The 14,336-nt window shown below is 30.0% G+C and overlaps 1 protein-coding gene across 3 annotated transcripts in view; it reads right to left on the bottom strand.

Annotated features, from left to right (window-relative positions):
* LOC143225201 (ATP-binding cassette sub-family G member 4-like) overlaps positions 1 to 13,513 on the bottom strand; it is a 71,212-nt gene extending 57,699 nt beyond the window's left edge. For 2 of the 3 annotated variants that reach the window (XM_076454201.1, XM_076454202.1), the window contains exons 1-4: positions 13,370 to 13,513; positions 11,689 to 11,983; positions 9,762 to 9,879; positions 2,206 to 2,395 (exon numbers count right to left, since the gene is read on the bottom strand). In XM_076454201.1, coding sequence (XP_076310316.1) covers positions 2,206 to 2,395; positions 9,762 to 9,879; positions 11,689 to 11,968 — 588 coding nt within the window. In that variant the 5' untranslated portion in view covers positions 11,969 to 11,983; positions 13,370 to 13,513. The remainder of the gene's footprint in view (positions 1 to 2,205; positions 2,396 to 9,761; positions 9,880 to 11,688; positions 11,984 to 13,369) is intronic. The other variant, XM_076454203.1, reaches the window with a different exon arrangement.
* Positions 13,514 to 14,336: the final 823 nt, after the last annotated feature.

The following is a 14,336-nucleotide window of genomic DNA, read 5'->3' as shown; positions in this document are numbered from 1 at the left end:
GCCTCCAACTTCTCCTTCAACCAACAAACTCTACATACAAATTGCACATCTTCATTACTAGCTTCCTTAGAAGTAAGTCAGTTTTAAGTTCACAAATAAAACCAACTTATTGCTCCTATTGTACCCACCAAACTCGGAACACTTAACTCCTTCACTAGCCTATCTACTATATATATAATTAAAGCCTGAAAATAAATACTTAATACCAAATACCAGTAACCTATTGTTCACACCGTTAATGTTAAGCCTAACATTTAAGAAAATTTTTTTATCACTATTTTGTTTTTACACTGAAGTCTATATTTAATTATATAAACTTAAAAACAGAGCATGATAATTTATTTGAACTAACAATATATGTAACTTTAACAATAAAATGTATTTAGCCTGATTTATAGCCTAGCCATAAGTTATAACAGTGTAAGCTGAATTTAAACAACAAAACGATGATAAAATAGTTTTTAAATTGTATTTATTTAATAAACCAATGTACCAATCTTGAGCACACTGTCCATTGTAAAGAGAATGGCAGCAGAGGGTAGCACAGTTAAAACATTTGGTGGTGAAAAGTAAGTAATGACCCTTTATGAAATGTTACTTAACCAATGTAATTTTTACATTACTTTGCTACTAAAGGAAATTTTTAGTGATAAATAATGATTATAACCTAGTGGTTATGACTGACTTTCAATCTATGTACCTAACTGATCTTTTTTGTATATAATATAGATGTAATGTACTTTGTTTTGTATCATATGCAAATGTGATACTGCATTAGTGAATTTACTAGTAGTGTGTCACAAGGGGTATTTTAGTTTGCACTTTACTTTGTTTCAAATGTTTATTTTGTAATTTGTGCCTGATGTCATAGCATAACTCATCTTAGTTAAAAGGATATTTTGAGATAACAAGGTTTAAGGAAATAGTTCAATTTGATATGACAGATACCTTGCACTGCAATTCACTTTCATATCTAAATTAACCATCTGTATAAGAGTTTGGAGAATTTGATCAACCTTGTAACCATGAAACTATATAAAACTATAGCAGTGACAGTGTATGTTCACAACATTTTGAACATTTCTGGTACAAGTTTCTTGTACACAACAATTTTTAAAGCCTTTACTGTAAAATTGTGAAACATTTATTGAGTAAGTTTCAGTGAATGGCAATTTTTCATGCTAAGAATAAAAAATACTTATCTTTATCTTACAGTTTTGATATTTAATTGATCTTTTAAACTTGCAAAATGGATATCTGGCAGTTGTTTAGTAAAACATTTTCTCTTTTAGTTTAGCTACCTTAATAATAAAGGTAGTAAAATCATCAACATGCCCTTTTTCTTATTTGAATGGATCATTCATTGCCAGATCTTTAAATTTTATGGTATTATTGCCCAATTTTTTATATATAAAAAAAAAACAGAGTGGGAACACATTAACAGTTTCTCATGCACCAACATACCTTGTGGTATGGACTGTGTAAACTTTTGCACTCAAAGACGTAACTTACAACATTAAAAGATCTTTTATTTTCTTTAAGCTCAATTGTACAAATAAAAACTAATTAAATTTTGAAAAATGCACTTCTTGAATATAAAAGAGATATATATCATTCAACAGAATGTAATGTCCTAAAATTACTAAAATCTACTTGTCTTTCTTACTAAACTATAAATATGTTAAACAATTCCATTACTGCTCACAGCAATATCTTTGCTAAGTACAAATCAAGCACTTCTTCCTAATTATATCTTTCATTGCCAAAAACAAATAAGAGATTGCAAAATGCTTATAGAAAATAATCTGTTCTTTAAACTGGTTATAAACGTCCATTAGCAATGAACAGAAAAAATTATATTACACTTTATTTGTAGTTAAAGATAATGTATTAAGTACATGATAGCAGTTCAAATTTAAGAAATTGTTTGTTTTTGCTAGTTGGGTGAATTGGTAGTTTTTTTTTGTGCAAGGTTATTTTAAATAATCTTAATATTAATTCTCACATAAAAGTATCAAACATTTTGATAATAACATGAAAAAAGTTAGACAAAATTCTGCATTATAATGTTTTCTATTGTTTACCCATGAACAGCTGGCATACAAAAAATCTCTTAATTGTACTCTCAAAGGAATCTTGAGAAAGTTTTCAAAGAAATCTCTTTCAATAAGCTTAATACTGGAACTTTCAATTAGGAAAACTTACAACCAATTCTTTACAGCTAACAGGAATACTACAAGGTATTTTGAGATTAGCTGCAATTGTCAATATTTCTTTCACTGTTAACTGAGGGAGAAGAAAATCATCCTGCATTACATAGCTAGAAAGCCTGCGAAAAGAGCTAAGTTCTCTTTGGGTGTTGTTAGCAAGGATCTCTCCTTCCACTTCCTTCCTTCTGTATATAATACAAAAGAAATTTCAATACACCATGCTTTCAAGACAGAATAAGTTATTGCATATTTTTTTCTATTTTTAAACTTCCTGCACAATCTCCAAATCCTATAAAATTTTAATAAGACATTAACTTTGCAATAATACACATACTTAGCCACATATACTGTAAAATATATTATAACCATCACACACACTGCATTGTCACTAATATCTTCTCTTAAACTTTGATGAAACTCACCAACCAAGTGAAATTAAGCTTCTATATTATAAAAAGAAATGGTTACTGCAATAGAACAAACCTATTTAAATTCATTTTGAAATATCAGAATGAATGTTCTATGTTCATATTATCACATATATTAAAACAATTAAAAGATATAATGTTATAAAAATGAAACAAACCTATTTGTGAATATTAACTTTTTAAACACTGCCAAAGCAAGCTCTTAAGAATGTTAACATAGCCTGTACTAATGCACTTTTTGTCAAAGTGTCTACTGCAATATTCATGAAAGTTGATTTACAACAGAAATTAATTACATGTAGTACACTAAAAGCCCAAAAAGTTCTCAAAATTAATTAATATGGACAATGAAGAATTCATAAAAACAAAAGTGATCAATACACAACATATACTTCAATATTCATTTTTATAATTAAAATGAATACAATCTCTCCATTACATTTTAAATGTCCACATGTAAAAAAGCAGTCAAGATCTAAGACTAAGTCTACAGAAAAGCAACAAACTCGGAACAATACCTCAAATGGAAATCTGCACAGAAAAATAAATTTGAAGTGCATTATGCAAATAGCATTAATATACTCTGCAACTAATTTAGACACTGATCTACAAAAAATATTTTCTGATTAGCCAGAAAAAATTAAGAAAATAATCAACACAACCAGAAAAAATGTCTGACAAAAAAGCACCAAATCTTAAAGATGAAAACATCTCCACCACCACTACAATTCTTTACATCAAACACACCAATGAAAACCAAATTGGATTATGGAAATGTATAATGAAAATAAACACTGTCATAAATACCCTGATCATACAACAGATAGGAATTAAAATCAAGAACCTTATTACTAACAGCTGAGAGAAACACAACAGAATCATCTACAAAATCATATGCAATTTTTGAAAACAGTTTTAGATTAACAAAAGGATTATCACATGTTTTTAAATAAACCAAACATAATATCATTGAAAATAAAGCTGAATATCATCTAAGCAGAACCAGGTATCAAAAGAAAACATAGATGAAGCAATACTACATAAATACCTGGAAACATCTATTTATCTATATTAATATCACAGGTCTGCAAATTTAAAGTTCATAAAAGTTGTTTTGGTTACAATAGTGGATTTTCCATAATTCAGCAATGCAGATTTTGAAAATAATATTTATATTTTCTTTCACATAAGGACTTTATGCATTGGGAAGAAGAATAAAGAAATTATTTCTTCATTTAACACAATGAACATTTTTTTTATCATCATATTTACTAAAAATTAAAAAATAATAAAGAGCAGAACACTGCAGTGAAACAAATATACATTCCCATTCATTGTTTTTTGTGAAATCTTCATCTTTTATGTATTGCATCTGAAACATCTTGTTTCAATGACCAGCAGAAATCAATCATCATGTTAATGTTCCACCTTCTCAGATACCTCCTCTCTATTTCCCTGATGTCTTGATGCAACCTTCATTTTGTTCTTCACTGAAGGCACAGAGATTTCCAGTGAAATAGTAAATATGCAAGTGCAAGAAGCAAACTTTGAAGCTCATATTACAACCCAATTCTTTGAATTTATTGAGCTCGTTACTGTTGTTTCTTAAAAATTTATCAATAACACCTTTAAAGACAATCCATGCTTCTTTTTCAATTTTCCTTATTGTCCTTTTGAACTGTCCATTCAAAGTCAATTTAATAATCTGAAGCACACCAAAAATCCATTATTTAAGTTTCACTTAAAAAAGACCTGAGAATTGCTAAATTAAATACTTGAAACAGTTGCCATTTTTGCTTCATCAAGATCAGTTTTATGTGGAGGTAATAGAACTTCCTTTGTGTCAACCAAACTTTCACATTCAATGTTTTTCAATCCCAGTAAAACAGTAACTCTGAATGGCCTTTGCTTCTTTATCCAGTGCTGATTTCATGCTCTGCTGTCCCATTAAGACAAAACATGGAAGGTTTGAGTAAATTTGTTAATCTAACACCATACAAAAGGCTTTTACATCTACATAAAGTAACCAACTATGATCTTTGTATGTGATCTCATTAAGATGAAGCTCATGACTTGAATTTTCTTCAAGTGAACCAAATGAGTAATAGGAGCAGATGCATATTATATATAACCACTGTGAAGGAGAACACCTTTTAGGCTTCGTTTGAAGAAATAAACAATCACCACTCACTTGTTTCACAGACTGCAGCTCTAAGCACTGGTATCAATTTATCAATGCTGCTGCAATAAACTAGTAAATCTTTTTGAGAAAAGTATGGTATGATCTCATGATTTCTGTTCCAGTAAAATGATGTTCATGGAAGAATTAAGTTCTTATCCCAAAATCTCTGACAAATCCTTTAAAAGGCTCAAATCTCTCACTGAATCTTTAAGTTTACATCATGTGAAAAGCTGTGGTTCACCAGACGTTTCAGGTGAAAAGCAACAAATATCATAATTTCAACTGCTTACATATTCAGAATTAGATGAAACTGTATCGAGAGGCATCAGTGAAGTACATACAGGTGCACCAGATCCAATAGGTCTTAAATCAGATTGAAGGTTTGGATTATAAAAACAGCAGTCATTTCCATGGTTTCTATGCTCACACTAAATAACAAAATTCCAATACTTTTTCTTACCTTCAGTCTACTGTCTCAATGTTTCAACAAAAGCGTGCAAATTTTATACAGGACCCAAGATTTGTCTTGGTCCCAAAGTTTTATTACTAAATTACAGAAATACACTTTTTTTGACAAATTTTGTAATGTTTTGTCTTTGTTTCTTTACAAGAAGTTTAAAGCAGATATAATAGAATATGTTTGGGTGATTTACACAACCTCATTACCACAACAATGAACAAGTAATATTGGAAAGGAAAAAGTAATGTAAAAGTTCACACACAAGCAAATAATATGCAGAAATGACACATCATGCAGCCTGTTAAACCATTTATATATTAAAAGTGTTTCTCATGGATTCTAAAACAATCAATAAGATGCTTATGTTATGATTTGTTTAGAAAACTCTACAGTCAGTGGCTGTCAACATTATGAGCATAACAAAATGTGACCCAATTCTAATGAAAATGATTCACTATGTAAAAGTACATAATATTTTGTGAAATATTTGTACATAATGAAGAAAAATGGATATCATTTACGTTTCAGTGCACAAAATTTGCTGTACAACACGTAACAATTTCAAGACACTGAAAAACCATCACAAGCTTATTCATCTCATTTTACTAAAAAAAAACTAATTCAATATCACCAAAAAACCTTGAACTCCTCATCATAAGTTTGTAACATTCTCTCAAATTCAAACTGGTTTAGTGAATATAACTATAACCTAATGATAACCCACTACCATGAGTCAAAATGTTGTAATTATGAAATCAGAACTTTCCTACTGTAAAACTTTCTCTTATTGCATTACAGAAGAATGGCATGCTACCCTGTTAAATCAAACTTCCTAGTGAGATGTGTAATTCCAAAGGAAATAACCTGATAATGAATACCAACTTGTAGAACTCTGAAGTACCCCCTTGAAATGCAACCTTGTAGTATGCAAATACTACATATCTTACTCTCCCATAGTATACATTTCATATTTACAAAATTCTTGAATTTCTTAGTTCTGAATTTGGAATACTAATTTCAGCAGAGATAATGTAATAAATGTACAATTCATCCAACATGTGATTATAATTTACATTTTGAATTAATTATGGCATTGTAAACTACTAAATTTTTAAAACATCTGGTTTTTTGTCCAATAAATTAGTAGGAAAACTGTCAAACTAATCTTCTACTGCAATACACTACACACTGGGAGTTATATAACTGGACAATGAACATAACAGTGAATAATACCATTCCCATCATCAGTTTAGTTCAAGTATACACATGGTCAACAACTTGAAGCAATGGCACTATTGAAAAAGAGAGTACGAGTTTGGCCAAGTAAAGTCAAGAAAAGCATGAATGAAAAATGTAGCCAAAACAACTTAGAATAAACATAATTTGAATTGTAATAAGTCATGGAGCTACCTTTCACAGTGGAAAAGTAAAAGCTTAATACTGCCAATGACACTGGACTGCATTCACTACATGGACAGAGAAAAAATGATATGTGAATTTTATAAACAGAATTAAGGCATTTCCAAATTCATAAGTATATATTTTTTTATAATAAAGGAGTTCATTTCATGAAACAAATTTCTTTTCTTGTTTTGTGATAGTTGTTTTCTTTGTTCAAAACTATAAAATAGGCTATCTTCATCGCAAAATGCACTCTGTTAACCACATGGAATTAACTCCATGATTTTAATGTTTTAAATTGGTAAATATACCAGTATCTAACTGGATAAAGTGTTTCGTACAGAATGGTACTTATTATTTATAATACTATAATTGGTTTCTTTTTTTTTATATATATATTAAGTTTGCATTTATCCACATGTTTGGTTTTTAGACACAAGGCAAGTAAATATGACTGACTACACTTTTCATTAAATCCAAAGAAGACCTGAAATAGACATTCCCATTCATTTGTGACTTTTGCTTTGAAACTATTGAAATGGTACGAGAGTTAGAAGAGCAAGTAGATATGAAAGACATTCATAAGTTAGATGTAAACAATAAAGCAGTTTGGTGTGTTGTGAGTTGTAGTGGAGGGCATGCTCATTTGGATGGAACTTTCTCAATATTAGAGGTTCCATTCATGTGTCTGAAGAATATGTTCAGAAAGGTATTTTACATAATATTTATGCATGATCCAATACACAGGAAGTTTTTAACATGGTTACTGGCTTACTGAAATTCCATAGTTTCTTCCTTTAAAAACATTATCTATGATAAACATAACTTCTCATTATATTTATTCAAATTTTCATTGAATAATATCAGATTTAAGAAGATTCAAATCTGTTACTATTAAGTAAATAACAATAGAGCCCACTATTTAATTGTCATAAAATCATAACAAAAATCCCATCTAATTTTATGTTCTATTTGTTTCAGTTGTGGGAAAAGCAAATGTTTCAAACAATAAAAGATACTGGAACAAATGAAAAAGTTCTCAGCAAAAGAAGCAGAAGATACAGACAGTGATAGCAAACCATTTATTACTCTTTATCATGGCTGGTCCTAACACAGTTTTGGGCATAAATGCATTGCAAAATCTGGTTTTGTTGCTGGAATTGGTTTCCATAAAAAAAAAATCTGTTATATGTGGATGTAAGGAATGAGTTCTTTAGCATTTGTTTACAAAATCAATCAACAGCCATCTCTATAGAGCATCATTGTTGAAAAAACTGGAATGATTCTCCACACAAATGAAGTCTGACATTATAGTGGAAAGATTTTGGGAAAGTGAAGACATACATAGTGTATGGTATCAAAAAAATAATACTAAATGGAGACTCAAGCATGTATAAACCAATAATAGTAAAATATTGTTATGGTAGGCAGATAGAGAAAGTGATGTGCACCAATCATGCAGTTAAATGCTACAATTTACAAAATTTCAAGATCAAATGACAAAAATGAAAATTTTCTGAATAAGTCCAGGATTCAAGATCAGACATCTGGGAACTTTGCTCTCTCACAATGCAATGTCTCCATAGCAACCAAGGTGAAGGAGCAAACAAACAGCATGACTGAAGGGTAATTTCATTCATTCTGTACACTTATTCGCTGTCTAGACTCGTATTCGTAATGCCTATTTGTGTTTGTGATGAGCTTTTGGTGTTCCATACCTGCAAATATGGTGAAGAGAATTTGCATATCTAGTTAAATGCACCTATAACAAGTTCAAAATACCTGATCTTTCCTTCTATTTGATAACCAGTCCTCAAGCTCACCGTAATAGTAAACATAAAGCCTACATTTGTGGGATTCTATTCCAAACCTAGAATAGTCACATGATAATATATCAATAATTGTTTTAAAAATGACTAGATAGTTTACTTTTCAGTGCATGCTTTCTCACAAAAAACAAGCTTCTGAACAGGAGAGAAAGGTGTTCAGGCTGAAAGCTATCAACCATAAAATACAGGAAGCAATAGGAAAGCTATGGGAGCCAAAGTCTGACTACAACTATTCGTGTTCAGCTCATTTTATATTCTGCAAATATTGCCTTCTGATTTCTTTTTTTTTTAACATAAGGTAATTATGATCTTGAGTACAGATCTTGATTACTGTATCCAAGGTCATTATTTCAGGTTGTTGATCCTTACTTTTAATCCCTTTGTCAAGATGGCAACCATATACCAAATAAAATCATGACTCAAGAACAGAAAAGACATGAGAACTGTGCCAGAGAAACCATCAGAATAAATGCAAAGGAAGAGAATACACCTGAACAGTTCAGATAGCAGCTATAAAATGGCTTTGATCACGTCTCTGGTGACCATACAAAATGTCAACAACAATTTCCCAAGAATGCCATTCTTTAAGACATTCTAACAGTTCCAGCTGTTATTGCAAAGTCAGAATGTTCAATTTCAAAAACTGAAAGTATAAATTTATTTGAGAAATACCATGGAAAAAAAAAATACTACTCATTAATAGTGTCACTTGAGAATGAGCTGGCATGTGTCTCAGAAACAATATGCACCACCTCCCTGAATAGTTTGTCAAGCAAAAAGTGTGGATACATAATGCAATATTGAATGGTGAGTAACAGTTATCAATAAATATTTTACAATAACTAGTTTTATTTTTATGGTAATTCTTATTCCTCCTGGAGACATAAAATGTTTAGATTAAACACAATAAGCCACATGAATACAAGATATTTTTTCTAAGGCAAACACATGCATAAAACTAAATTTATTTCTATGCTGCTGAATCCACATTTTATCTATGAAGCTCCGTACTCCCATCAAAGTTACCAACAGTATACCCCAGGATCCCTCATGATCCTAGCTATACACCACTGCTTGTGAAAGTTACTTTAAAGGAACAATAGTTTTGTAACTATTCAAAGCTTGTACATTTACATTTTCTATTTTAGATACACCATTACATTTGTATACAGGCTTTTACCACAACCTATTACATATTATTTTCAACGTACGCGCGCATGCGTGCGTGTTTGTTTGTTTGTTTAAACTTACATATAGCCAGTCAGGATGTTCATCAATGTTGATTTTCCTGCTCCTGATGGCCCCATAACTGCTGTCATTTCTCCACTAACAACTTCACCAGATATTCCATTCAATATGGTTTTACGCTCTTCACAAGTTTAAAAGACATAGTTTGAGCGTATATATTCAACATTTATTCATATATCACAAATTAACAACATTTGCCATTATTTTTAGATTTCTGTTTATTTCCAAAGTTCTCTTTTTAACCATTTTAAACAAAAAATAAGATGAATTAATAACACATGTAAATATTTCACCAAGCAAAAATGGGAAATGTCACATTCTTTTCCAAATATGCCACACACAAAAAAAACAAAAACAAGCTGAAACAAAATTAAAAAATGCTGCACTAATTGAAAGGATCCCAGGGTACAAACTATAATGTGAGAATATTCACACTGACAAGAGTTAAGTAAATTAAAACAAAATCAAAATGAAGGACTGTGTTAAAAACAACAAAAATCACTGACTAATTAATTTGTTATAACCAAAAACAAGCCAAAAAAAAGCAAAATAATATTTTTTTAATTTTTATTTATTTATTTTTATAAACTCTTGGCTTAAAGACATTTCACAATTTTCTAGATTTGTTTTAGCTTTATTCAGTGAACCTTTCTGTCTCCCATTTTAACATTAGTAAATTTCATATTATTTTCTTATGAGCTAAACATTTGTGAATTACTAGTTACTTAAACCCATTGTTGATCCATTTAGCACATTTGGTTTTGTCTGAAATTTATAATAAACACCTACAATAAAAATATTTAAAGAATCCAAAGACTTGTAGACTAATTTCTAAATTTTTAGAAATCCAGATGTTTAAAATGTAGTAGCATTCCTTTTAAATTTGAAATAATATAAGAACCTTACACTTGTGTTTTCTTCAGAGTAAAAAACAATTAGAGAATAAATAGCATACAATATTTGAGGAACAATATGGTGACAATCAGTCCATCTAAACTGTCCCACTCACTTCATCAATACACATCTACCTTGATTCATGCAATACTCATAGCGTCCTCTCTAAAACTCAGAATCCTGCTAATTTACCATTTTCAAAGGGTAAGTAACCTATTCAAAAAACAATTAGTATAACTAAATTCATCTTCTTTTATTTGCTCAATTCTCCAAATGATTCAAATATTTTTCAGATAAACAGAAACCTAATGACAGATGACTAAACTCAAAACTTTAGTATTATCAGTAAATTATCCACATCAGAAATGTAAATCTCAAAACAAGTAAGAATCCCTGAACAGAACACTGAGGTACTTCACTTGCTGTTCTATTTTAGTTTGAACTTCACTTGTTACAACCCTTTGCTTCCTCTCCTCCAACCAGTGAATTCAGTAGCTTTGCTGAATTAAACCTCAAAGATACTTCTTTTTGTGGTTACATTATTGGAATTAAATATTCAGGGTAAAATCTGTCACTTGTTTTCTTAGTCTCAAATATTACCTGGATTTGTGATGTGTGCATTTTTCTTCAATCATTTTATTGAATAAACTTATGGATGCAAAGGATAACATTTGAGTTTGAGGAGAGGACAGATGACAATGGGCTGATTGTCTTCCCGGCTTGTTTTTTATGTTTTTCATTCATACAACTTGCAGTGCTTAGACTTAAGATTCTAAATTTTACACAGTAACACAAGACTTCTTTCAGTAGTTTTAAAATTAAACTGAGGTTACCTTTTGATATTAAATAAATATTAAACAGCTTCACATACAAATTACAGAAACAGATGTAATTACACATTATATTAGTTCAGTATAGAAGAGAAAAAAAACAGTATACAAGCATATAATTTACATATACTGGTAAAAGTTAATTATTTTTTCATCAAAATTAATCTTAGATAGTTTAAAAAAATAAATGTAAAGAATAGACTTACTGCACTTATAAATGTAACCTTCTGAAATTGTGTAGGTGAGATTCTTCCATTCAACATTTACCATTTGAATGCCTCTCAACTTAAATAACATTTTGAAATCAGAGGACCCATTCTCATCTGCTCTTGGAATGACATGTATAGGTTCCTTTTGTAAACCAGATGTTAACAGCTGCATGTCAACAGATTCATGTTCCCAATGGTTATTCTCACCATAACCTGCTATCACAGTATTTCTATCCTGATTACCTTGCATCACAGCTTCTACAGGTTGGGTGTTCATCACCAGCTTGAAATTCTAACCAACCAATATATGCATGTCTCTTTATTTGTAATCAAGTAAACAGTTTCATTACTATGTGTTTAAAAGATCTAAACAGATTAAATACATCAAATCAAATATTTCTAGTAATTAGACCTGGATAAAATACATATACTCATTTTAGAATATTTAAACAGTGAAATAAAATCAAGTGGATACAGAAACATCATTATCAGAATTTCTGAAATACCATTTGGCACACACAAAAAAAAACATATAGCATAATTTTGAAACCTTGATGCAACAATTTTATTAGTTAGCAATTAACTTATATGTTTAAGTAATGGTTTACTTGATGATGTGTTGTTAATATTCTTATACAATTCTGAATGGTATACATAAGTTTACATTCACAGATATTTGAAAATTGTGTGTTGGACTGCAGTTTTCAGGACACTCAGAAATATTCATTATGTTGCTAGTACTTCGCTTGCTGCTTTAGCCTCAGTTTATGAAAAGATGAGACAGCACTGAGGAAGACTGCTGTTTCAGGGAGGGAATGAGAAATGATGGACAACGAAGAAAAAAAAATGGAAACATGACAGGAAATCAATAGTTTGGTTAAAAGTTTCTTTACTTAGAAATGAGAATCTCACTGTTTGCACAACTACTTCAACTCATGATCAAAAAATTAAAAACACAAATACTTACATAATTAATAATAAGGCAACTACACTGTTCATTTAACTTCATTTGAAGTCTGTTGGTCAATACAATTTCCTTAATATATGTATCTTCTTCATTATTTGCCTTTATAGAGATTTAAAATTGTCCTATAACATTACTTTTACGTTTATAATATTTTTTTCAATTAGTCATAGACATAGTATTGTCATATGATATAATACTAATAATTAAATACAGAAAAACAGGCTTTCTTAATCAGAAATTTAAAAATTGTTGATGTTGTATTTGAACGTAATTGCCCAAATTATCTTTAGGATATTAGATCCACTTCTTTTTTGGTGTTTAATTAGTATAAAAGAATATTTAAATTAAAAATATACATTATTTTTCAGCATTAAGTTAATAGAGGCAAAGCAAATATTTGTTCAACATCACTTTTCTGTTTAGGAATGTTAATATTTAAATATAAACAAATGATGATTAGTTACACCTAATACTGGTAATATAAAACACTTTTCGACACAAACATTTTGACAATGATAGCGTATTTGCAAGTTCTCCATGCAAATAGATTTTTATACCAGTAGTTCCATAAAATATTAAATAAGGCTGATAAATACATTATTATCAACCTACATGTGTCCTATTTAAATACGCGATAGCCAATGGTGAAAATAAATACTATATTTATACTGAATTCAACAAAACGCATACCAAGTACAAATATAAACTTACCAAAGCAATTATCTTTTCGCCACAAAACAAATTATCAATCGTTCAAACCTCACTATTAAATACTACACTAGCTTAAACGTAACCCATACCTTATATATTCAAATTGAATGAGAAACCTGTTCTACTACTGCATTACTGAGCATGCGTAAAAAGGCCACAAAATCAAAACAAGTAACATGTCGGAATGACATATGAAATTACAGGATAATGCTGAAATCTTAAAATTCACAGTTCTAAGCATCAACATCCAAGGTGCACTTGCTTCCAAGAAACACGAGATCGAAGACTTAATAACAGGTACTAACCCTGATATTCTTATCATAAGTGAAACACTAATTTATCCCAAGAATAGATTCAAAATATGTAACTATACGTCAATAAGAAGAGATAGAAGAAATAATCAAGACGTCAACAGAGGAGTTATGTTACTATATAAAAACCATCTTTCTGTTACTGAAATCCAAATGAACAGCAGCAACGAAAATATAGTGGTTGATATTCTCTTAGTAAACCACTCGATAATAACAATAGCAGGATTATACTGTTTTCCAACAAAGTGCATAGACATAAATCTCATCTACAACATCTTTTCCCACAACCAAAATACAATTGTAATAGGTGATCTGAATAGCAAACATAAAAACTTTGGATGTAAATCCACTAACTCAAATGGCAGACACCTATTAAAATTCATAGATAACAATAGCATACCCCTTATTAATGATAATACACCTACCCATACTACCTATGCAACAAATTCAAATGATACCCTAGACATCCATCTCACCTCTTTTAATGTGAGACAAAAGCTCATAAATTTTAATGTGGGGAAAGATGTTGACACACCATATTGGGAGATGGTGCGTCTTCGATCTCACCCCCCATAAAAATAAAATCTGTAAGCAAGACAAATTTGATTACAAAAAAGCAAATTGGCAAGAATTTCAAAAAGTATTAGACAACATAC

Source organism: Tachypleus tridentatus, chromosome 9, assembly GCF_004210375.1.
Source record: "Tachypleus tridentatus isolate NWPU-2018 chromosome 9, ASM421037v1, whole genome shotgun sequence".
In the NCBI taxonomy this organism is placed as follows: Eukaryota; Metazoa; Arthropoda; class Merostomata; order Xiphosura; family Limulidae; genus Tachypleus; species Tachypleus tridentatus.
Note: the sequence above shows the minus strand (reverse complement) of the source record. Positions and strands in the feature narration are given on the sequence as shown.